This window comes from Calonectris borealis, chromosome 13 (genome assembly GCF_964195595.1).
Source record: "Calonectris borealis chromosome 13, bCalBor7.hap1.2, whole genome shotgun sequence".
Lineage (NCBI taxonomy): Eukaryota > Metazoa > Chordata > Aves > Procellariiformes > Procellariidae > Calonectris > Calonectris borealis.
The window spans coordinates 20,761,010-20,784,835 of NC_134324.1; the positions used below are offsets into that span (position 1 = coordinate 20,761,010).

Genomic DNA, 23,826 nt, shown 5'->3' on the forward strand with positions numbered 1-23,826 from the left:
TATCATGTAAAAATATTCCCACTGTCTAGTGATCACACTGTCTGTCTCTTTCAAAAGTTTGGAAGTGCCATGGGAATGTCCAATAAATGTGCAAATATATGGGGTTTTTTGTTTCGAATTATTACAGTTGTCATGCCAATAGTGTCTGCTCTCCTGGTTATGTGCAACGCATTGGGCCATTTTCTGACACCTAACAGTCACCCCGCAGCTGCATTACCTGATTGCTGTTAGTTGCATCTCAAATCAAAGTTGCATGGACTCCTGAGTTTCAGCTTTCAGGCTTGAGCACCAAGCTGTGTTGTTGCTCATCAACATATGTTATATCCCCATTTCACTGTGCTTGGAGCAACCACATTTGCTAAGGAGTAGGGCTTTTAAAGCTCAAAATAAAATTGGTTGGAAACCGTTGGGCGGGAGCATGCTGCTAGAGCTTTATGTTGATTTATTTTGAAGAAACAGTTGCATTTTCTGAATGGAGGAAGAAGTCTGGTTTGCAGGGCTTTGGGGAGTGTGTTTGGTAAGGCATGCATTTTTGAAACAGTTTCCTGATCCCCAATCTAGAATAAAATGTGGTCACCCACCAAACTTTTAAAGTTTCAAGATTATGACATTAGCAAGTGGGAGAAAGTTGTGGCCATAGATCCAAAGAAGTTGCACGTTATTAATCTGATCAAGGATTTCTTTAGAATTGTCCTGATTTTCAGTTTGACACACATAGATTATTTGCGTTATGACAGTACACAACCTCCCAGTGTGAAATCTGAGTTTGACCAACTGCTTTCTCCACTGCACTTTGTTGACTCATGCACTGGCCAGTTGTGATCTTGGGGCTGGAGGACCATTGGAAAAACTTGTGTAGAGCCGTTCAAAAATGCTAACCTGGATTTCAAAACTAGACAAACGGCAAAAGCCCAGATCTTTCTCTATTATTTTTATTTTTTAACTGAAAAATGAAATCACAGGTAATTTCTCCAGTCACTTGCCATTAATCCTCAGTAATGTATTTTTATGAGGGAGAGAAGAAATGGTTTAAAAAAGAGAGGAGGGGGAATGATGCTTCCAAACTTTGGAACAGTTGTGATTTTTCTGTTTTCCTAAGCCTGCCTTCCTGTAGCCTGTCCACCACCTAATCTATTTGGTATCTACCTCGTAACTCCCATTTTAGATGGGACTTCCCCATTTTGGCCCATTGGTTTCCTCCTACCACCTTCTAAGTTGTCCCACATTCTGTTTTAACTTTCTTTTCTTTCTTTATTTACGTCCATTACAGCCAGATCTCTATGGCTCACAGATGTGCACAGGGAAGCTCCCAGAGGTGCGTCACAGGCCCAAAAGAATCTTGCATCAAAATGCTTCTTTGAGATGTCATAGCACTGCAGCAGCAGGTTGATGTGTGTGCAGTAGATTTGTTGCTTGGCTTATCCCACTTTTTTTTCATTAATCCTAAACTTTGGAGGCCCATGTCACACGTTGTTTTGTGGAGAACTTCTTAGGAAGAAGCTATATTAAAGTGTTTATCTAGATTGGGGTGTAGTTTTTCATTCAGTAAGCCGCTGGTAGATGTTGGCTGTGCAGAAAATGGGGAAAATTACAGGCTTTCAAATTTAGGAAATTATACTGGATATTTAAAGCAATTTTTCATCAATATAATTTCAATGCAGAACTGCGTCTTTCAGCGATTGGGTCAATTTTCAAATACCATCCTCACTCGTAAGATGTCCGAGAATCCATGCAAGGCTTTGGCACTCAGCCTGTTTTCTGAATCCCTGGTTTCTGTATATTTACAGTAGAGAACCTACAGAGCTACAGGAGCTCAAAAAAGAGACATCCTTAGCAGCAGTGGTACAACTCAGTGTTACGATTTTGAGAATTTAAATGCAGATTCTTAACCCTGCAGTGTTCCCTGGTATGCTGAAAATTAATTGTATCGGGGTGGAGTTTACCTTTTAATCAGATAGCAGTGATTATTTCAGCAAAATGTGTTTGCATTATTAAGCATTAAAAATCCAGTGTAAAGCTCCTAAAATACACTGTGTTGTCCACAAATATAGAATAGTCTTGTTATGTCTGCACTGAATCACCAGGAAAACAAGCTAAGCCTTACATCATTATTCCATGGAAGAGCAGAGTTGATTTAAAGATGAGTTTCATGCACTTTTTTTCCTATCACAGTCATAACTTTCTTTTCTTTTTAAAGTTGGATCCTGGTTTTAGCTCTATATTTTGATAGAGAAGAGAATGATTGCATCTAATGTATAAGCTACTAATTTTAACTGTAAAGTGTCAATCAAAGTTTCTGAAAGTAATCTTACAGGTAGCATGGGATCTTGGTAAAGATCTATGAGGCTGCCGCTGTTAAATATTCTAAATCCACATTCTTTCCACTTGACATCTACAGGGCATTCCAGAGCAGTGGGCGAGGCTACTACAGACCTCCAACATAACAAAACTGGAGCAGAAGAAGAACCCACAAGCTGTTCTAGATGTTCTCAAATTTTATGATTCCAAAGAAACAGTCAACAACCAGAAATATATGAGCTTTACGTCAGGAGGTAAGTTGACATCTCACTGCAAAAAAGGGAGTGTCAGGCCCCAAAATGAGTCAGACTGAAGTTCAACATTCCAGTGGCCAAAAAGCAACTTTAAAAAATTCCACTTTGTGGAATACTTTGAAATGAATTCTATTTCTCCATTTGTCCCCTAAATGTCATTGAAACTGTGACTTTTCTTTGTTGCTTGTTTTTAGAACTAAATAAGATACTAGATGGAACAATCATTACCATTTTTAGTCAGAAGCATTAGTGGCCAAAGGTCATGTTTGTTTTTGTTTCTTCGCATCCTTGTTCCTTCACAGTGTTCGGATTGGGGTACGGGGTATGCTTGTTTCGTGCATTTTATGAGTTACTCTTGGATCCCTTGAACAATAGGTTACGGACTATGAGGATTTTTTGTGATACTTGTGGTAGAGGAGGACTTTCAAGGATTTATTTGCGTTAGGTGTAGAGGAGGTTAGGTGGCTATGCATAAGTTCACAAACCAACCTAGAACGGCTGCTATTGTGATGTAAAAGGAATGTTGCCACAGAGGATGAGAAGGAAGGCGTCAGTGTCCAGAGCGATGTCCGTAGCATGCTCGTTCGAGGAAGATCCTCAGGATTTAGGCATTGCCATCCAAAAGCCTGCAGATGTGAGGAGGGTGTCATTTTTTCCCTTGGTTGTGTACGGTCTGCAAAATTGTAGTGTAGTGTTGCAAAAATGAGAGAGCAGGTCTGTGCTGCAGTTTGCTTTTTTTTTTTTCTTTGGCCTGTTCTTTCTTTTTTTTGCTAGACAAACTCTGGCTGTTGGCACATCTAGCAAGTAAGCAGAGCTTTTGACTAGGTGCAGCATATCTGGCTTTTGTATCAGTGTGTTCTTTTGCTGTTCCTTAATAACGGACTTGATTTTTAAACAAAAATACCACTAAGATACCATTACTTTGGTAAAGCTCATGTCAACAGATTCAGCTAATCAGGGGGTGTCTCTATCCAACAGGGTGTGGACAGCGTTTGTAATTTAACCTGCAGTGCTTCAGTTCCCTACACATGATAGTCTGTGGCAGCGGAGTCTGTAATTTCCTCAATTTGCTGGTTTAACCAATACAACTTCCAAAATGCAGACTGGGAGAGCTTCTCAGAAGTCCTTCTAAAAACTGTGCAGTTATCTCCAGAATTTACTAACATTTCTTTTGAGGGAAAGCATCTTTTTTTCTAAATTCCATAATTAAAAGATTTGACTGTCTAACTTGACACTTAATGTTTGCTAAAATAGCAATTGCTTTTGTGATGAAATGCAAAATTCAAAACAGTTAGTGTAGGCTCCTGAACTCAGGAGCTGTTACTGTGCTATGTCAGAATAGAGCTGCCATGGCTAAGGGGGATTTTGGGGAAGCTTTTATGGGGAAACATTTTCAGCAAGCTGAAGAGAATCAATGCATACAATTTATGAAAAAAAAAGTTTAAAAAAAAAAAAAGTAAAAAAAGAAAAAAGCTGCTCTAGCTCTTGGGCGGAACAGAAGCATTGACCATTAAAGAACATTTGGTCATTTTCTTGACCAAGTTTCTATTTATTTTATTTACTGGCAAAACAGGGCAAAAAATAAACACAAGAAAATGTAGAGTATATTGTCCTGTTATCTTGCTTGCTATGTAAAATAACTGTTGCTACTGGAGGGATGTTGTGAAAGAAAAATGCTATCTATTTGGATTTACTTGTTCTGTGGGATTCCCCACAACAAGCAGTTTTATAACAGCGTCTGGTTAATTTTCCCTTGCACGTTGCAGATAAAAGCGCCCATGGATACATAGAAGCCCATCCTTCGGTGAGTGTGAAAGTAACCTTTTACTTTCATAGCATCTAAGAATTGTGGAGCAAGAGTGCCAGCCTTGTAAGCTGAAAGAAAGTACATTTTAGTGTCTTTGCAGCAGTGGAAAAGGGATCACTGGCTGTTTCCTAATTTTCTGTTGAAGAACTTTTAAACAGATGAAAGTCTGGTTTTGCAGACGGAAGATTGCTTGCTGTTCTTAACCATGGTGGAATATATAATTTGCAACAATATGCGGTACTGTCTAATTAGCCAATTTTAATTTAGTTTTAACAACTTAGAATCCATTTCTATTAAATTTTATGATTTATCCTTAGTACAGCTGGATATGTAGCTGAATACAAATAAGGTTATAATTGATATGTAACTCACTGGAACCATTGAAAGAAAGTTTGAAATAATCATCCACTCTAACTAATACTGGATTGCCATAGCCATCGCAGAGATGTAGTCATGACATCCACATTAATATTGACCAGATTTATTAGTGTTAACGTTAGTGCATTAAATAGCAAATGAGTGAATGGGGATTTGGCCTTTATTTTCAAGTGTTAAGCAACTTAATTGTAGGTTTGTGATTGCACAGCAGAGTGTGTATAATGAAATGAAAATCATCTTTGAATATTCACACTTCAGATTTTCAATTGATGCCACTTCCGTTACCTTTAATAAAACACACTTCTAAAAGGAAGTTTGGGGTCCACCAGAACATAGTAAGCCCTCCCAATAGCTTTTCCAGTGGGTATTAGACACATTGGTAGGTGCTGTGGTATTTTGTTCTAGCAGACACAGACAGTGGTGAGACAGTCAAGATGTCGGCTTTCAAAAGTTACCAACTCGGAGGATGCTGGTTGAATGTTATAGTACGGGGAAAACAGCTCTCTGACAGGATCGAGCAGTCATTGGAATTACTTTAATTTCATTTCACTCCCTAATGGGAGTCCAGCATTTAAATAGTATGACGTTGTGTATGTTCTAGCTGCACAATTTAGTGCTGTCAGACCAAGCATGGAGCCCAGCGGAAAAAACAGTTGTAAGAATTTGACATAACAGAAATGTCATTATTTCCTCCTTTATGTTTCCCTTAATCATCTTCTGTCCCCATGTAAGCGAAGTGCTAATGATGCATAGGAAGCTATACACTGATCTAATGTATGACAAAGTAACATTCACCTTCCCATTAGGGCACCCCTTGCTTGACAGGGTTTAGAGTGTCCGATGTATCGGTCCCTACTTTGGCCAGATTAGTGGCCTGCTTCACCATTTACCTTTAAAAGTTGGGTGACGGGACTGAGTCTCACAGGAGATACAACACTGTGTGTGTGTTCAAGTACAGGTGACTCAAGGCAGTGATACAGTCATCTACTCAGTAAAACACAGGTGTGAAGATTAGGTCTCCCTGTTTCCTGCGGACCATCCCTTACTGGTATTTATACTGGCCCAAATTGATACCGTTCTAAAGATAACGCAAGTGAGATGTGAATATGTAAAGTAGTGCCTTTGATTTGCTTCAGTTCTCCAAGTGGCCTGCTGTAGCCAGCTTTAAAGCGGATGGTAAACACTTAACAAAGCACCTTTTCAGTTTTTTGTTTCACCAGCAAATTTGTGACAACGTGATAGAACCCCGTGCCTCTGAGTAGCAGCTGGGACTGGTGTGGGGGGGTCCAGCTCACCTAACTTTAACTATCGCGCTGTAGGCTTCAGTTTACATCTAGACAACTGATCAGCCAGGCTTCCCCTGCCTGCCCCGTATTTGGGGGCTGCCTGAAGGTCGACTGCACCCTGGCAGTGGCTTTTATTCCCCGCTGCCTGTAAGGGGAGCTGGGTGAGCCGTCGGGGTGCCGGCCTGGCAGTCGGTGGGGTGCACCTCGCTGCTGAGCAGGCGGCATTCACGCCGGGTTACTGTTGCGGTAGGAAACAGGCAAACAGTGGGAAGATCAATGTGTTAAATTGTGATTCGGTAAAGAGGAGGATGGTGCTGAAAAAGGAGCTACTAAACAGGGAAGTTCAGCACTGTGGAAACAGGCAGTGTGATTACCCCACGGGTAAAATAGTAAAGAAACAAATAGCCTTTCTTTCCAAAACGAAATTCCCAGCAAGACGATGAAGGAGGCTTTGCACTTTGAAGTGTGTTAATTAACCTAGCCAGTAGACACCTGTTAGCTTAATTAACTGTTACCGTTTCTGTAGACACAGTGACAAAGCAATTAACCAGCAACTGGATGTGATTTCTAGTGATATATTCAAGCATTACATTTTGTGAAATTAGGCTTTGACTAAGCATGGGAATGATTTAGTTGTTTTTAGCAAAAATGAAAAACACAAAGACGAATTAACAAAACTGCATGGTGATTTGTAACCTTTAAATTGTGTTGTGCCGTGTGTGACTTGGAACTGAGCCTGTAGGGCTATAGGCCTGTCTAGATTGGTTTCTGATGTCTAGGCAGAATGAAGTTGCGTGTAATTATCAAACCTCCCAAGTGCCAAAATGGTGACTGTCACTCATGTTACTGTCTGTCCACAGAGCACAAAAACAGCATCAGAACCCCCGCTAGCTCCCTCTGTTTCTGAAGAAGAGGATGAAGATGATGAAGAGGAGGAAGATGACAATGAACCTCCGCCTGTTATCGCACCACGGCCTGAACATACAAAATCAGTAAGTCCCAGCTTTGGTTAGCTCTGTATTTGGTGTAATTCAGAGCTGCGTGTTTCTGATCAGACAGCGCTTGCAGATGAACACTCTGAGGGCTGGAGTCCTGCCATGACATAGGGCTTCACCCAAGCCACCGACACCAGGAAAATCTCTTCTGGACTCTCACATTTAGTCATGAGTTTCCGTGATTCTGATAGGGTCCGTGAATTTATCTTAGTATCAGATAAGAGGTAGCATTGTGTCTTTTAATGCTACCGGTGTAAAAGTGAGCGACTTTGTCCAAAGTATCTGTGTACGCTCTCTGTCATCAGTGGAGAGAGCGCTCATCAGACGCAATTCACGCTCTTGAAGGATACGTAGGAGAAACTGTCCCCTGGAGGTACCTGTCCCTCTCCACAGACGATATAAGTAGCTAAATGAACAGCTTAGACTACACTCTTAACTTTTACATGACTGAAGTTTGGTGAGAAGAATCCTATGCAGCTGTGTATTGTAAAGAGAAGGTAGGTCTCTGAAGGACTGGAACGCAGTTCCTCATGGCCACTCCCTAAAGCTTGAAATACTGGTGAGAAGTCAATTCAACAGTTATGATCAGAAAAGGGAAATGCTCCCTGCTTCTATTCAGACACTTAGGTACCAACTAAAGAGTCATTTTGTTACCCATGAAAACACAGGAGCATCAAGGAACAAGGCTCGGGGGCCCTGGACAGATCTATTTCTGTATCCCTGCAACACAGTAAATTCATTGTTTCAGTCATCTTTCAGAAAATCAATGAAAATTGAAAATGAAACTGGCCATGAACTTGTGTAAAACTAGCCTTTTGTTTTCGCCTGTTCAGTTTGAGAAGTGCACAGCAAAACCAAACATTTTAAGAGCCCTGGATGTAGTAGACAGTGTCTTCCTAAGGGTTTGCATTTGAAATATGATCACAGGGGCATCTCTGCAAGCCACCTTTCTGACACAAAATAATTTCTTGTCACAGATCTACACACGCTCTGTAATTGAACCTGCCGCTGCACCAGCACCAGCTAAAGAAGCCACCACTCCCCAACCTGAAAACTCAAACACTAACACTTTGTACAGAAACACAGACCGGCAGCGAAAAAAATCCAAGATGACAGATGAGGAGATCCTAGAGAAACTGAGTACGTATTCTGTATTTCTTGCCTGATAAAGCAGTGTACTGTAGGCATGTCTCAGGATTATATGTACCAAATGTTCATCCTCAGTTTAGTGTCACAGAGTCACTTATGACTCCCTGCACGAACTGTTATTGTGCTTAGAGGAAGCAAGAGAGCACGCTGGGTATTCCTTCTGCCTCTGAGGGCAGCTATGACTGGGTTGGATTTGCCTGAGCTTCCTTCTGCGCTAAAGGCGAAAGCAGAGGTTGTTTCTGGTTGAGCAGAAGGCTGAGACCTAGTGAATGACCTAGTGAACTCCTGCGTGCTGATGGCTAAACTGAAAAGAATATTTGGGTTCCTAAATTCTCTTTAGACTCCTGACTTCTCACCAGTCATCGGAGCCAAAATACTTCACAGAAATCTGTTAGGTTTTTGGTTTTTTGGTGGTTTGTTTTTTTTTTTTTTTTTTTTTTACCAGTAGACAACTACAACACTAAGCTGATTCCTTCAGTCTCAATGAGCTCTCCTGCCCCAGATATTCTATTGGTGTCGTTTTTATGATTGTTGTTATTACTACTACTTCTACTAATACATCAGTGTTCGTTTTTATAAGAATTCTACGTTTTTGTCAGAGAGAACTCCTTTGAAAGAACATCAGTTGACACCATGGATAGAGAGGAAGAGGTGTTTTCAATGTGCCCCAAAAGGAGAAAAAAAAAAACTTTTATAACAATCCTTATTTTCTTTCTTAGTTTTATGCTTATAAAGAGACGCATCTATGTGGCATGATCAGGTAAAACTGCACTGCAAGCATTTCTCAGGAGCCAGCCTCCAGCACATCCACTGTATATTCCTCAGATACATGGCACTTTGTCATAGCTAATTCCCAGCCAGTTAATACTATTAGAATCCTAACCATTGGCCCCACACCCCTGCGCAGATCATACTCTAGGAAAACACATCAAGCCCTTCGTCATTCTGCAGTGCAAGCAGTTTAATCTGCTTCTTGCACGTAAGAGCTGCCAGTGCTATGTTCTCAGATAATAAATTGTTGGGTTCATAACATAGCCCAGTTTACTCCGTGTCTACCATGAACTGTTAGGACAAAAAGTAGATTGATCTACACCTCCTTGTGTTTGATCTCAAAGCCAATAACGTTCTGTCTTTAATGGGGACAACTGCTTGTAAAGGGGAGCAGTCTGGCTGTGGCTTCTTCACCATGGTTTCAATGCTTGTTCTTGTGCTATACCAACCTTCTTGTCACACCTAGCCTGCCACTGATGGCTGGTGTCACTGCAGAGGCTGAAGCCTTCCTTAGCTGTGAGATTTCAGCTGCTTGTGTAGAGTTTTCTGCACCCTTAGCAGGTTGACAGGACTGTAAGGAACTGAATCTCAGTGCCATTAGGGAGTATCCAAGGGATAACTTCCATAGCTTTAGCTGAGGGCACACTGAAATAAATTCCAGAGCAGATAATTACCTGCAGGTATGTCAGCTTATAGAGGGAGGAACTATAGCTTCTTCAACTGAGGCTAAATGTTTGGGGCAGGCTTCCACCGTGAGATCTGCAGGTACCCTGCATATGTGAACATAAGTACACGTATCGTTTATTCAAGTTTCCGTGTATGCCAGATTAGGACTGAGCCCTTGAGTTATTGTGGGTTATATCTTTGAAGTGTTACATGCTTTCATGCTTTTTTCTTTCTTAAGAATCTGATACCAAGTGAGCAAGGTCTGCCTTGGGCAAGTTGTGATGTGGACAATGAAAATCTTTTTGTGCTTTCATGAAGCTATCTGAAAACGGGGATGATGCTTTTTTGTTACAGTCCTGGGCTAATGATATTTAAGCATGTGTGGTGGGGTTTTTTTTCTGTTTTGTTTTGTTTTAACTTGTATGACTTCTCCACTTTGCCTACTTCCCCCCCAATTGATTTTATGCAACTTTTAGGAAGATGGCCCCTGCCCTTTTTTGTCTTAAATTGCTTTTGTAATTCTTTTCTGCTTGAAATAACTTGGTTTTTTTTAGAGCCACTTTCATTACAAGTTTTACTAGGGAGTAAAGCCTGTAATACTGAGATAAGATCAAACAAAACTCTGTCTGTAATGAAATCATGAATATGTTCCACTGCAATTATAAAACAGAAGTGGCCCAATTCTGCTTTCTTATCCACTTAATTTAGGACTTGATAAGGTAAAGTGCTTAAAGACATCAAAATAGCTGATATGTTTATCTTTTGTCCAGAGTAGGGAGTGCTTCTCTGAACTGGAGCCATGTACTGGTCACTTTGTTGATTTCAGTGCTGTCATATTTGATGTGCATTGGCTTAAGCACAGGAAACCAGCCAGAAACAACTGATTTGTGAAAGCAGCTACTCAAGTTTTGAGGAAAAACAACAGAAATCTGAACTGCAAAATCAGTGGCAAATTTGGAAAATTCTTTTTCAAAATATTTGTTCTATTTTTTTTCTTTATTCTTTTCTAACGTGAACTTCCATGAACTACTGGTATCTGTTCTGATACCAGTTCCACCAGTTCCGTCTGATACACAGTGCCATTAACTAGCTGAAAATAGCACCTAGCCAGACACTGACAACACAGTGTTTTTCCTGTTGTCCAGCCCAGCACAGGGTGACAGCAGGGTTTGGTTTAGTACTGCAGCGTCTCATGGGGATCCCTGTCTGGGGGATGGTTAAGCTCAGCAGTGTGAGCAGGAGGGTGTGCTTTCTCATCTCACATCCCTCCTTCCAGTCAGTTAGAAGGGAGTCCCAGAGTCCTCTGGTCATATTCTTCTTGACTGAAGAGTTACTTTGTAGTGGAGACCCACTATAGAGAAGCAGAATGAAAGCTTCGTCTCAGTGAGATGAAAGTACGAAAAGTTAACAGGTCCTGAAAGCGTTTCGTCCTTGGCTTGGACTCCAGACCATCCAGTTGCTCTAGCTCTTGCACGCTGGCACAGCAGGGCAGGACCGCTCCAGGCTACTGGAGGCTGTGTCGGCATCCTCAGCCCGCAGGCGGGCGCTCACGCTGCCGTCAGCCGCTCACGCTGGCTGGCGTTCCTGGAGTGCCGGCTGAGGGGAGCGAGTACCGCGGGGCAAAGGAAACCTCTTCTCCTGCAGCTCCCGTTAGCGATCTTGCCAAGGGCAGCAAAATTGTTTTAGCAAGGAGCGTACCAGATGGTGGTGATGACCCGTTCTCTTGCCGTGCTGGCAGGCAGGATTCCTGGCTAGGCATCCAGTCAGGTGCCCGTTTGGATGCTGAAGCCCTCTGCTCCAGAGAAGTGGCCTGGGCAGGGGAGAGGGGTGTTTGTTACTGTGTACAGTGAATGGCGCTTCACCTAGTTTTGTTTTGGAGGCAGACAAATCGGTATGTGTTTGTATTTGTGATACAGGAATATTGCCAGATCAGTCAAACAAAATATGCTGCGGAACACTGGAAGTCTTTCCTCCTGAACTAAACCATTTCAGTGATGTACGTTCCAAGTTAAGTCTTTAGAAGTCATTTGCATTGAGCCATCACCTTAGGCTTCATTGTATTTCACCTAGGAAACTACCAGACCAGAAAAAACAGTATTGTTTTTTTAATTATTCCTTCGGATTTGTTTGAGTTTATCAGATTTTGGCTCTTTCGTTCGACACAAACACAGTATCCTAATTACTGCTTTCTTTCCTTCCCATTCAGACTGCCTACACCTCCGAGTGGGCAAGAAGCCATCAGGCAGTGCATGCTTTAATTTTAGCTTTCAGTGGCACATGAGCTCCACGATGGACCCGGACTGTCCCACGCCCTGTGCCGGACGGGCCGGCCCCGCCATCCCGCTGCTGCAGCACAGAGCGGCCGGGAGGCGGCAGCACCCCATCTGGCCTGGCTTCTGAACCGCGTCGCCTGTGCTCATGAAATTATCAGCGTCTCATTTGTGCAGCTGTCTGTGTAACACTAGTGCCTGAGGAATATTGCTGTTCTTGTTACCCATCACGGCTGTGCTGATTTGTGAAGATCAGCATGTGTGCAGTGTTGAGAGTGCGAGTCAGATGCTGATCTGAGTCAGGTTGAAGACAAGCAGTGTGGTTCTTAAAATGGCACAAGCAAGGTCTTCTTCAGAACTTAGCCTGGTAATAAATTATGAGGGTCGTAGTTCTGAAAGCCCCATAATTATTGATCATAACATGAGATGCTGTTCTTTAAAAACATAAAGGCATTCCTTTGGCAAACTGCTGAAAGGTTGAGAAGATCCCCTCCTGGAAACACTTTGCAATATTCTTCCTGTTCTGAACATGGCACCTGTTCATAAAAATTGATTCCAGAACCCAAGGTGCATTTCATTTTCAGAAGTATTAAACCTTCTGTTGAATCACACAGAGTATTTATTCCTAAGAAGATAAAGGCTCTGTTGTTTCGGCTCTCATTAATGTTTATAGACAACAAACGCTTGCATTGGTACTTGTTCTTTTCCGATATCTGTCTTCTGTGAATGTTTCTCCATATTCTTAGTTTCCTGTCAAGGTGACTCTCCAAAGGACTGTAGAAAATCAGTCTTCATGGAGGCCGTCTGCGCTACGGGGCTGCCTATGTTGTTGTTGTTGTTGTTGTTGCCCAGTTGACTACAAACAGCTCACAACCCCAGACAGTGGGGCTGCGTGTCTGATCTGCTGGAAGGTGGTATCTCCATTTTTAAGTGAGCATCTTTAATTTTGTTTCTTTCAGGGAGCATTGTGAGTGTGGGAGATCCTAAGAAGAAATACACTCGATTTGAAAAAATTGGCCAAGGGTAAGTCCAATCACAGTTACTGATACAAAAACATGGGCCAGGTATTTTGCTGGTGTAATAACAAGTTTGGGCAAGCTCCAAACATGTTCAGACACTGGGTTTAGATTCTCCTGTCTCTCAGTACTGATCAGAATTTATAATTGTGGTCAGAAGGCATCGTCAAAGACAGCTTGATGCTGGCAATGTCTTGTCTGCAGCAAGGAGCAGGACCTGGAAGATCTACTGTCCCTCAAGCGTGTGGCACCTGTTTGCTTATTTTCTTAGGAGAAATCATTTTTGTATGTCTCAAAATAATATGGCCATGCTAAAGTAAGGAGAAGAAGCTTCACTGCCTAAAAGAGCAACTTACCACCTGATAGTTGTCCGATAAATAACAGTTCTCAGTAACATTTCTTTCAAATATTTCGCTTAAAAAATATTCAGTGATCAGGATTATAACCACATAGTTTAGGAGGTGAAACCAGAGATTAAATAATAAGCTCTCTTTTCTAGCAGAGGTAGTAAAATACAAAAATTCGGTAATAAACAAAGTGTCGATGAACGAAGTATGTGACGAGAAAATGCGTCATCTGCCTGATGGCACACCGCTCGTGGATCCTGCAGGTTTTAGGAGTTTACTGAAAATAATCAACCAAGCCATCCCCTTTTGAAACCCAACTTTGCTTACTGTAAATAGGATTGATTTGAAATATTTCCTCTGTGAGGAGTCAAGAACAAAAGAAATTCCATCAAAATTAGGTATCTGACTTGCATTTTAAACGTGGACAGACTCCCTGCTCGGTCGAAGTTTCCTTGACTCTGTTGTAATTCCAGGAGGGCTAGCGCCATTTGCGTAACACCAGGATCACGCTGCCGTCAGTGTATGACAGAAGCTGTTTACTGACATCAGGAGATATTTTTCTGCCTTAACTGTTCATGAGGTTTGAACTCAGGGTAGTGTGTTGCTCAGCTAGAACTGATAGATACTGTAGAAAACGAGACACACTCATGCTCTTTCTCTGGCAGGCTTTATCGTAGATACATCTTGTTTGGTAGGGCACTTTTGGGAAGGTGTTTCTGCTCCATTCATTGAATAAAAACCCTCTCTCAGATTCCAGCTTGCTTTCTACCCAAAGCTTTGGTTCTTACCGTCATTTGTAAAATGTCAGTGGACACTTAGAGCTGTGCCAGTCTCTCAAAAGATAAGTGTCAACTGAAGAAGTGAGAGAATAAACATGCGTGTGAAGCAGATTATCGCTGTCACTATGAGAATATGACCAACACCCTCACAATCTTTTATTTTGACAGTCCTAGGAGTGAGCTTGTACAAAGGTGCCTCAACAACTGGTGGAAAGACAAGTGGCTAATATCTGGCCTAAAAGGGTATCTAAATTGATTTCCTCCAGCTTTTAGTACAGCCTGAAGATTGCATGCCCTTCTTACAGAGGAGTGAGTGTGCTGCCGTAACCAGCTCATGACTGTAATGCCGCAGGTCAATTTACAATGATGGGGAAAGATCCTAAAGAAAAAATCATCACAAAGGTAATCAAACAGGATGATCAGGAGGAACTGGACTGCTGCTTGGCTGGGGTTAGAGTCTGTCTGCAGCAGGACTGGGCTAAGATGCACTGCCTCGGATGGTGCTGATGTGCTTAGTTGATGTGCAGTTCCTGAGCTGCCCGCCTTTTCGGTGGGTTGGGGACAGTTGTGCCAAAGGCACTAGTAGTGTTGGAAGTGAGTAGGTTTTTAGTAGCTGCCAAAGAGAGCACTGCAAGGCAGGGAGAGACATGGCTGCTCAGAGAACTGCAGGTAGAGAGCAACTTCTTACGTAAGGAAAAGCAACTTGACCGGCACATAGCACTTCATGGCTTCATACAGCTGGTAAGTTAATAAACAGTGTGATGGTTTCACAGCCACTTTGCAGTCAACGGTAGTCAGCAGGCCTGTGCTGAAGAACAGGTCAGCTGCAGTGCTGAGTCTCTGGTTTGTCATCTGTCTGCAGTTGAGGACTGGAAATGCTGCTGACACCAGAGGAAACTTAGTTAACTAGTGCTTGATGAAGAGGCTGTGTTTGCTCAAGCAGTCTTAGCTCTTGCTAGAAAGACAAATTAGTATGGAGCCACGAGCAGCCTGGGTTCAGGTTGGGTTTTTTAACTTCTACTGCACTGCATCACAGTGACAGATCTAATTGTGGGCCCTGGTACTTGCCTAACGGCATTAAAACCAAGATATTACAGAAGCGTTTAAAAGTTAGATACAGATCAGAAATTATAGTTGCTTAGAAGTAGAAGTTCATAATGCAGAATCGTGGAGCCCTTGCAGTTAATTCACAGCTTTACTTAAATTACTCACCTTTATCTGAACTCCTCGCAGGTGGCCTGGAGCATACCAAAAGCATCCTAATTTAAATAGCTGTTTTTAAATAAACCCTGACAGGACTTTGCTCAGGAGGTACAGCACAGTATTAGCAAGTCTGAATAAATGGTGTTGGCTTTTTATGAAAACAAATTGGATTAATCTCAACAATTAGTCATAGGAAAATGCATTTGCATTTATATTAAAAGAATACATAGCGTGCCCAATGAGAACATTGTTCCTCACACAGACATACAGTCTCTGGTGCCTGTTGAATTAAAATGCTTCAGAAATATTTCAGCCTGCAGGTAAACAAACAAGCCAGGGGATCATGTAAAAATGAGCAAACTGATTTTGGCATTTTCAGTCAGTGGGACACTTGCTGGTGCGTGTTCCCACTTCTCTGAATTCCCGCCCTGGCTCTCCCTATCCTGACGGCCCATGCAGACATGGGCTTCTTAAATGATGGCAGCGTAAACCTGTGGTTTAGCTCAGAAGGAAACCCCATTAGGGTTTACAAGCCCGCAGTTGCTTTTAAAGCCAAAGGGATTTCCTCTGATCGTGGCCTTTCCGGCCTTTCACATCATTACAGGGGAAGAACCTCTTTTAACGAGAGGCAGATGGCAAACAAAGCCCCACACTGTCTAGTCTGCAGGTGAGCACGCCAGTTATTTCTGGTGGCTCTACAACGCAACCCGTGTCTGCCACAGAAGCAAAACACAGACACCATGAAGAGTCCTTCATGTGTCTGAAAAACCTAACAAAAGCTGCTGCTGATGGCTCTTGACACAGAAAAAAGCTGTCTAAGGATCCTCTGGTTTGAATAGTTCTCCATTTGTGTGTGAAACAATATTCGCCTTAACCTGCTCTAGCTGTGACCTCGCAGGATGGCTGGAGAATAGTTTCCTTGCATGCTGGAGAAAGCCGCGTCTAGATCCTTTCCTCAAATGGCTGTCACATGTATTCAGGGTTCTCGGAATAACTGCATGGTGTTGCCTGAATTTTGCAGGTAGATTCAAATAAGAGGTCTGAGAAAGCACAACTAGACTGTATGTTACATCCCCTGGGAAAAAAAACCACACACACCCTATAAAAAAAAGGCGGGGGGGGAGGGGGAACCAACAAGGCAATACTGGAGAAAATGGAAAAAGAATTAAATATATTATTTTCCAGTTTTTATAGACACCCTCCCCTTAAGTTTTGAACTAAAATAATTTAGTATGTACGTTTGAGACTTGCACCAGCCCTTTTTCTTCATGTTAGACCTAAGTTTTATCTTGGCTCCCCTGCATGGCAGAGGGCTGGTGGGCTGCTGCGCTGAGCGCTGCTGGCTGAAGGAGTGGATGAACAGAGGTGTTTTATAAACACTCCAGGCAGCAGAGATCTCCTGTCTGGGCTTGCTTTCACTCAGAGGGACTAAACCGCTTCTCATTTCTTCGCTGCTGTTTTGTTTCTAGGGCATCAGGAACTGTTTATACAGCAATCGACATCGCCACAGGACAAGAGGTAAGGGTCAACGGTCCCAGCAGATTTTGCAGGTATTCAGTGCTTTCCCCTCTGGTATGAACTGTGGATGGGGCTTTCGGGTCACCGCTAGGTCTTTGCTGCTAAGGCTGTTCCTCCGAAGCGCAGACTAGTGTCAGCCTGCAAAATACATCTTCTGCTAAGGCTGTTCCTCCGAAGCACAGACCAGTGTCAGCTGGCAAAATACATATCTGCTGCTGTCTTCAGCTTTTCAGTGAAAGCTCTTTAAGGGCAATGTGGTTCTGTGCCTCAGTAACCGAACACTTACTGTGGCCATCCACTGTCCGGCAACCACTACACTGAGGTGTTGATTAATGCCTGAAAAGGTGCCTGCGAACTCCTGAGGGGAGGTCCTGGTCCCCCTGTAAGAGCCTTGGTGCTCTGTGCTTGGGCTGATGCTTCACCCATAGCTTTTAAGGCCAGTTGAAAAGAATTATTTTTTACTTACTCTGTCTTCAGAATGGGTCGGTGCTCTCCGCAGCATTGTTGGTCCCAGCCTGGTACCGTGTTACATCATCCCTGAATGGGTATTTTAATGGACAGAAATCTGTAAAGAAATCCCAGCAAGCTTTTGGGCCTGATAAAAACAATACAGTTTTTATTGCCAGTGTAAATGTATTGGTTTAGAAATTGTTATATCTCTGTTCCTCAGTGTGCATGAAGTTGTGCTATTATAGGGAATGTTGGTCTATATATACAATTTAACTCTGTACGTTTAGAGCATAAAATCTGCCTGTGGACCTGGCCATAGATCGGTTAGCAATACAAATTGTAAAATCTAAAGATCTGTCATAATGAGAGACCTCGGGAGAGCCCTAGGGGTGGTCACAGATTGCCCTATTGCTGTGAGGAATAAATAGCTTCATTACGTCGCTTAATTTAGGATAGACTTTGTCCTTATTAACTACCAGAAAGAATGCAAGGAGGGAAGCGGTATCTTTCAGAGAAGGACACACTAGCTCTGTCTTAATTACTAAATCTATTAATGCATCAACTAGCTGATGGAGGCTGCCGTCATTCAGTCCCAATTTATCTTAATCACAAGTTCAGACAGTAATACTATTTAGCATTTTTTCCATCATGTGTTTCATCTTCAGAGTATAATGCAAGACCTAATTAAGGAGAGATCGTGTTTAGGATGCAATTTTGTGTTTTAGTCATACTGAAGCTGGTTGACACACACAAATGAGAAGACGTGTATCAAGAGCTAAGATCTCTCCTAAACAACACCGTCGTGTTTAGGTCCGATGTCAGTGCAGCCCGTTGCAGCCCGTGAGCTGGTCGCAGGGAAGTGGGGGCCAGCGGGTGAGAAACAAATCTCGAAGGAAAGCAGTCCCTGTAGTGGCCCATTTAAAGTGGCATCTTAACATTCATTTCCTTTTCCAAGCAAGAGTTTTTGGATATATACAAACCCTGCCTGAAAATCTGGCTAGAAAACCAGGAGCGAGCGCGGAGGGGTGCTCTCTTTCATGCCGTGTCAAGAGCAGGACTAGCTGGAGGGGGAGGCTGGCCAGGCTGCGTGCGGAGGGAACAAGGGGCAGACTTTAAATAGCCACAGGGCCACATCTCCCCGCAAGGTGCGTGTCGGGTGGGAGGGCTCTTCTGGGAAGACGTGTTTGTAGGAGTCCTTGGCCGGAGCTGAGCCGGATGGCAGGGAGGGAGGTAGGGCTGAGCCCAGAGGGAGGGGGCTGGTGGAAGGAGGCTCAGCAAGGAGGCCAGGACAAAAAGCTCGAGTGGAGACCGTGCCTGCCTGGGAGAAGATGGGACAGGGCGGAGGAGCCAGGATGAGGCAGAGGCAGGATGGCTACAGTGGTTCAGAGCAAAAGCGGTCATATTAGTAATAAACAGACGAGGTGGTGTCTTAGAGAATCCCGTTGCTCCTTGGGGCTACAGCTTAAGATTTCTGATTTATCATTTCTGGCTGTCAGCAAATACATTTGAATCTTACTGGTAGTTTGTCATCCACCTGCGGTGCTGCACTTTATAACTGCTTTAGATAGAGGTCTACAAGGGATCTCAAAGCCCTAAGCCCTGCTTATAACTCTGGGTGTATCCATAAAATACCATAGAATGCATGTTTTTTTTAAACCCAGAAAATAATTGCAAATCTAAACTGTGTTAAAGAATGTTATTTGGAGTTGCAAAATCAAAATTCGAGAAGTTAGGAAGCGCTAGGATTGTATTTTTTTTGTGTAACCTTAATGGTCTTTTTAGTACAGCATTTTATATGTAATGTACGTATGTTTTCTTTCAGTTACGCGGTCAAGTCAAGAATAACAGCAGTTGCTGAAATAATGATCAAAAATCATATAATTGCTGAAGTACTACCAGTTGTTTTTATATATTTTCACAGTAACAAAATCACTTCCTGCTTGCAACGTGTGCATGAATAATAATAGTGGTGATAAACTGAGGCCATTTGAGAAGAATGTACGTCCAGAGAGTGTTGTTAGAGATTTGTGGTTGCTAGTTTAAAGACCATTTTTACAGATTTTACAAGGCAAAATGTATATGGCCATGTGTCCTGTAACCAGCACCCAAGCTAGCAGAGAAATAAGGTGCTGTAATGTAAGTTACTGAGCTCTTATGTCTAATAACATAGGTTACATAGGTAATAACATGGCACAGCTCTGCTACGTCATTCCAAAAACACTCACTCCATGTTCATTTTGATCTCATGCAACAGACTACTCAAGTTAATGGTTTTCAATGTCATTTTAGGTGGCCATAAAGCAAATGAATCTCCAACAACAGCCCAAAAAGGAACTAATTATTAATGAAATCCTAGTCATGAGGGAAAATAAGAACCCCAATATTGTTAATTATTTAGACAGGTAAGTAGTTCTGGTGTTATCACGTGAATGTTCATTTACATACGGCAAGCAAAGATTAAAAAAAACCTTTGGTCACTGGCAGAAAATTGACTTTTATTATTTATCTACTCATATACAATGCATGGGAGGAGATTGCATTTTGTCTGCATTAATCTTTTCTGGCATATATAGTTTGAAGACTGTTTTCAAAAACCTGGATCAGCCATATCTTACTAAAATAACAGCCTGTACATTTATTACCTCCATGTTGTTTTGTTGTTGTGGTGTTTGTTGTTTTTTTTTTTTTTTTTTAAAGTTGATCATATTTTCTGTGTCTTATGATAAGTGCTGATAAATCATCATAGAAATTATTTCCCTTGGGCTGTTCCCACTGTTTTCGATTGCTGTGGATGCCAGGAAGACTAGGTTCTTGTTTCCAGAAACACATAAGTTGCCAGTTTTTAAATTGTTTTTCCTGTTTCTGAATGTATTTTATGTAAGGTTTTCCAAACCGTTGACCAATTTCTGTCCTCAGTGGTACACACCCTCCTACCATGGACAACTATGAAAGTTGTGTTGCCTTGTTCCTGGAGTTAATCATGGAATTTATGTGTTAAGATGATGAACCAGATGATGTGATATGTCTTGGTTCAAGATTTATCTTTGCCATTACTAAACTGCATTTTTCACTTGCTTGCTATCCAAGACATCTAATTTTTCACTTACGTGCCTTTCTCATTTAGACTGCACAGATTCTAAGTACTGCCTAGCCTAGAAGGAATGTCTGTTTGTTTTATTCTCTTTTCATTTAAAAATGACCTGGAAACAAAAATCAACTGCAGTTTTTTTCATGGTGTAATTTAGCTATGCACATTCATCTCGATGCCATTGCTTTCTTCTTTCAGCTACCTAGTCGGTGATGAACTCTGGGTGGTTATGGAATACTTGGCTGGAGGCTCTTTAACCGATGTTGTTACAGAGACATGTATGGATGAAGGGCAGATAGCAGCTGTCTGTAGGGAGGTAAGGGATCCCGCATGTGCTTCCGATTACTTGGGCAGGATGGTCCTTCTAAACAGGTGGTAAGAACATGAGTGATTTCATGTTCAGAGCTTTGTCTGTGTTGCTTTTATAATATGGAGAAGAAAGAGCATCTTAAGTGAACTGCCTGCCAGTATCACTGCACTTACTATACTCTGTTATTACACTCTTATATACTGCTATTGTACTATCTCTTTTTTTTTTTTTTTTAGTTTTACTATTCTCAACTTTGCCTCTTTAAACATTTGCCTGGAGCATGTCTGTACTGCATTCCTTGCCTGTAAAAGCAAACATGGTGGTGGCAGAATTTTAAAATAACAGCAAAGAAAAATAGAGACTCATTTATCACAGTCCTCAGCTTAAAAGGATAGCATTCCACCCAAAATGGTGTTTGCTTCTGAAAAATGACTAACATGCTATTTCCAAATCTGCTGTAGAGCCTAACAATAAAGTCTTTGTCATGCAGCCTCCCACCCGAAAGTGATCCACTTCATACCGAAGGAAGGGACTTTTTCTTTTTTGGCAAACAACAGTTTGTCATATGGATGGAGATGGTACATTCATTGCAGCAGCAGTCATTCTGTCTGTGCTTTCAGGGGATAGTCTGTAAAAATAATTGACATTTCTCTTTCAAAAGCTAATATGCCTTCATTTGGAAAGTTATTACTCTAATAGTGTTGAAGCAGCAAGCTATTCCTCTTAACAGCACAATATTCTGCCATTACTCACAATTCATCTAGAAATGAAATCTTTTAGAGCCATCTCCTTTCTTGTGTGATGAAATCAGGTCATTAATTTTTACCCTCATGTTTCTTTTTTATCTATCAGTGCCTGCAAGCACTGGATTTCCTTCATTCAAACCAAGTAATTCACAGAGACATCAAAAGCGACAATATTCTTCTCGGAATGGATGGATCTGTCAAATTGAGTAGGTATTCTTCGTCAGGTGCAGCGTTCCCAGGATGTGGTGTGAGGCTGCTTTTGGCTGACTGCCAGTTACCCAGAAGTGGTGCCTGTGGTGGTGCAGTGACCACTGCTGCGAGCTAAGAGCCCAATTCTAACATATAGAGAGGTATAGAAAGGAAAAAGGTGTAAACAGTGGCTTTGGTTTGTGTACATCCCTTCCAGAGGGAGGGAGTTACGATCTAACGCTTCAAGTGAATAAAAGCCACTGCATGAAACTTGAGGGGTTTTTAAGGGGCCGATTCAATATTTCCTTGGCTACAGCACTGAGTAAACAGAGCACGGCCGCTTTTCCAGATAGATTCAACAACGCGTTCTCAGGCATATAGTGTGGATTTCTTTTGCTTGGTTTCGTAATTCAAGCTGGCTTTAACAACACTTGTTTTTCTCCTCAGCTGATTTTGGCTTCTGTGCTCAGATCACCCCTGAGCAGAGTAAACGGAGCACAATGGTCGGGACTCCTTACTGGATGGCACCAGAAGTGGTGACAAGAAAAGCATACGGCCCCAAAGTGGACATCTGGTCACTTGGGATCATGGCAATAGAAATGGTGGAAGGAGAACCTCCTTACCTTAATGAAAATCCTCTCAGGGTAAGGTGCAAATAAAATCAGATACCACTGTCTTTCTAATCTGTCCCATGTTTTCTCCCATGAGACAAAATCCCAGTCACACCAGCTTGAACTAGTTCCACCAAGGCCCGCTTCTAAAAATGTCACTGGAGCATATCAGCATATGCTGTAGCTTTGGTTACGTCAATGGGAGAACCTCAAAAGAGAAGTGACGTGTAGCCAGTTCGGCAATGCGCCATTTTTGCCTTCAACGACGCTTGAAAGTTCTCATGCGGTTTTTGAACTCTTTGAGCTGTATCTCTGAATGACAAGAATTTTTCAGCAGCGAGTTTCTCCAGTTGGGGAATTTTTATGAAAAGCATTTCAACGGTATCTGCAGGCAGAGAAGTCTTTTCAAACTCAGATCAGTGCCAGTTGCTTACCTGAGCCTTTCAGGAAGTGTCACTGGTTATAACAATGCCATAATTATTTATTACCAAATACATTTCTAAAAGTATGTTTTAGCACAGATACTTGTAGTAGGCTAATGTATTTTTAATGTTTTGAAGTTTTCGGTTTTATCCTAATACCTTAAAATGAAATGACCAGTTCTTACACCAAATGAGCGTGTAATAGTGGAGGAATGTATACCAAGATAAAACCTCATGACTGATAGCTGAAACAAAGTTAAATGCTGCACAGTTCATTCCTGATAGGATGCGGGAATTTATGAGGAAATTAATTTCGACCTATAGGTATACATACATAATTTCTTGTTAAGGCTAGAATTAAAATAAAGCATGACTTTTTAGCTTTTCTCATAGCAGTAAGGCTGTGCTCCCTCTGGTCTATGGCACCCAGACTGTGTACTGCAGACTGAAAAAAGGAACAACAGAATGGTCAGGAAATACCCCCAGCCATGCTACTTAAGAAAGGAATACAATAATTATACAAATTTCAGTCTTCCACTCTTCTCAAAAAAAGGTTCCTGAGTTTTCTTGGAAGACTTCTTTTGGTTTGGTAGGTGCCCTGGGGTTTTTGGTTCCAGTGCACACATGTGGAGCGGTGTGCGCTGTGCCACCTTGTGAGGGGGGACAAGAAAGAAACAGGTTTGGATTCAGACTGGTGCTGAATAAGCAGAGTGCACCATAGCTGGCAGGGTGGCAGTAGGCCTGTGTCACTGCAGCCCAGTTTTACCAGCAGAGACTTTTCCACATCACCAGTTTCGCTTCAGTTTCCTGCAAAGAGAGGACCTCATATTCCACTTGCTTCCATGGAAGACCCTTGCAAAATATGCATTTGCCTTGTATAAGGCAGCAAAAACACATGAAGAGAATTAGCATTACTGGTCTGGATGCTGAGAACTCCCTGCTTCCTTAACCTCAAATGTTGATTAGGGCTCCTCGAGAAGCCTTAGGTCAACTGTTAGAAAGATCACTGGATTTCTTACCTCTGACCAAATTCACATTCAGCTATTCCTGCCCTTACCCAGATTATTTGAGATGCTCTTTTTCTCCATACATGCCTCATCTCCTGCTGGAGTTAAGATCAACTTGAACACTTAGAGCTTCAAGGCATCTTCAGGTGTCTGAGTAAAATTGCGGTAGATTAAAATCGGGCATCTGAAGGTGGTACCATCTGTATTGGCTTCCTGGACTCTTTTGCAGAGAGTGTTGCCCCTGAGCTAGGAACAGTGAACAGCTT

General features: G+C 42.1%; 1 protein-coding gene across 2 annotated transcripts in view; it reads left to right on the forward strand.

Moving 5' to 3' along the window:
• The window catches only part of PAK3 (p21 (RAC1) activated kinase 3), a 113,413-nt gene that overhangs the window by 84,466 nt on the left and 5,121 nt on the right, over positions 1 to 23,826 (forward strand). For both annotated transcript variants that reach the window (XM_075162450.1, XM_075162449.1), the window contains 10 exons: positions 2,399 to 2,552; positions 4,319 to 4,356; positions 6,884 to 7,015; positions 7,996 to 8,158; positions 12,834 to 12,897; positions 16,689 to 16,737; positions 19,477 to 19,589; positions 20,474 to 20,591; positions 21,438 to 21,537; positions 21,968 to 22,164. In XM_075162450.1, the coding sequence (XP_075018551.1) occupies positions 2,399 to 2,552; positions 4,319 to 4,356; positions 6,884 to 7,015; positions 7,996 to 8,158; positions 12,834 to 12,897; positions 16,689 to 16,737; positions 19,477 to 19,589; positions 20,474 to 20,591; positions 21,438 to 21,537; positions 21,968 to 22,164 (1,128 nt within the window). The remainder of the gene's footprint in view (positions 1 to 2,398; positions 2,553 to 4,318; positions 4,357 to 6,883; positions 7,016 to 7,995; positions 8,159 to 12,833; positions 12,898 to 16,688; positions 16,738 to 19,476; positions 19,590 to 20,473; positions 20,592 to 21,437; positions 21,538 to 21,967; positions 22,165 to 23,826) is intronic.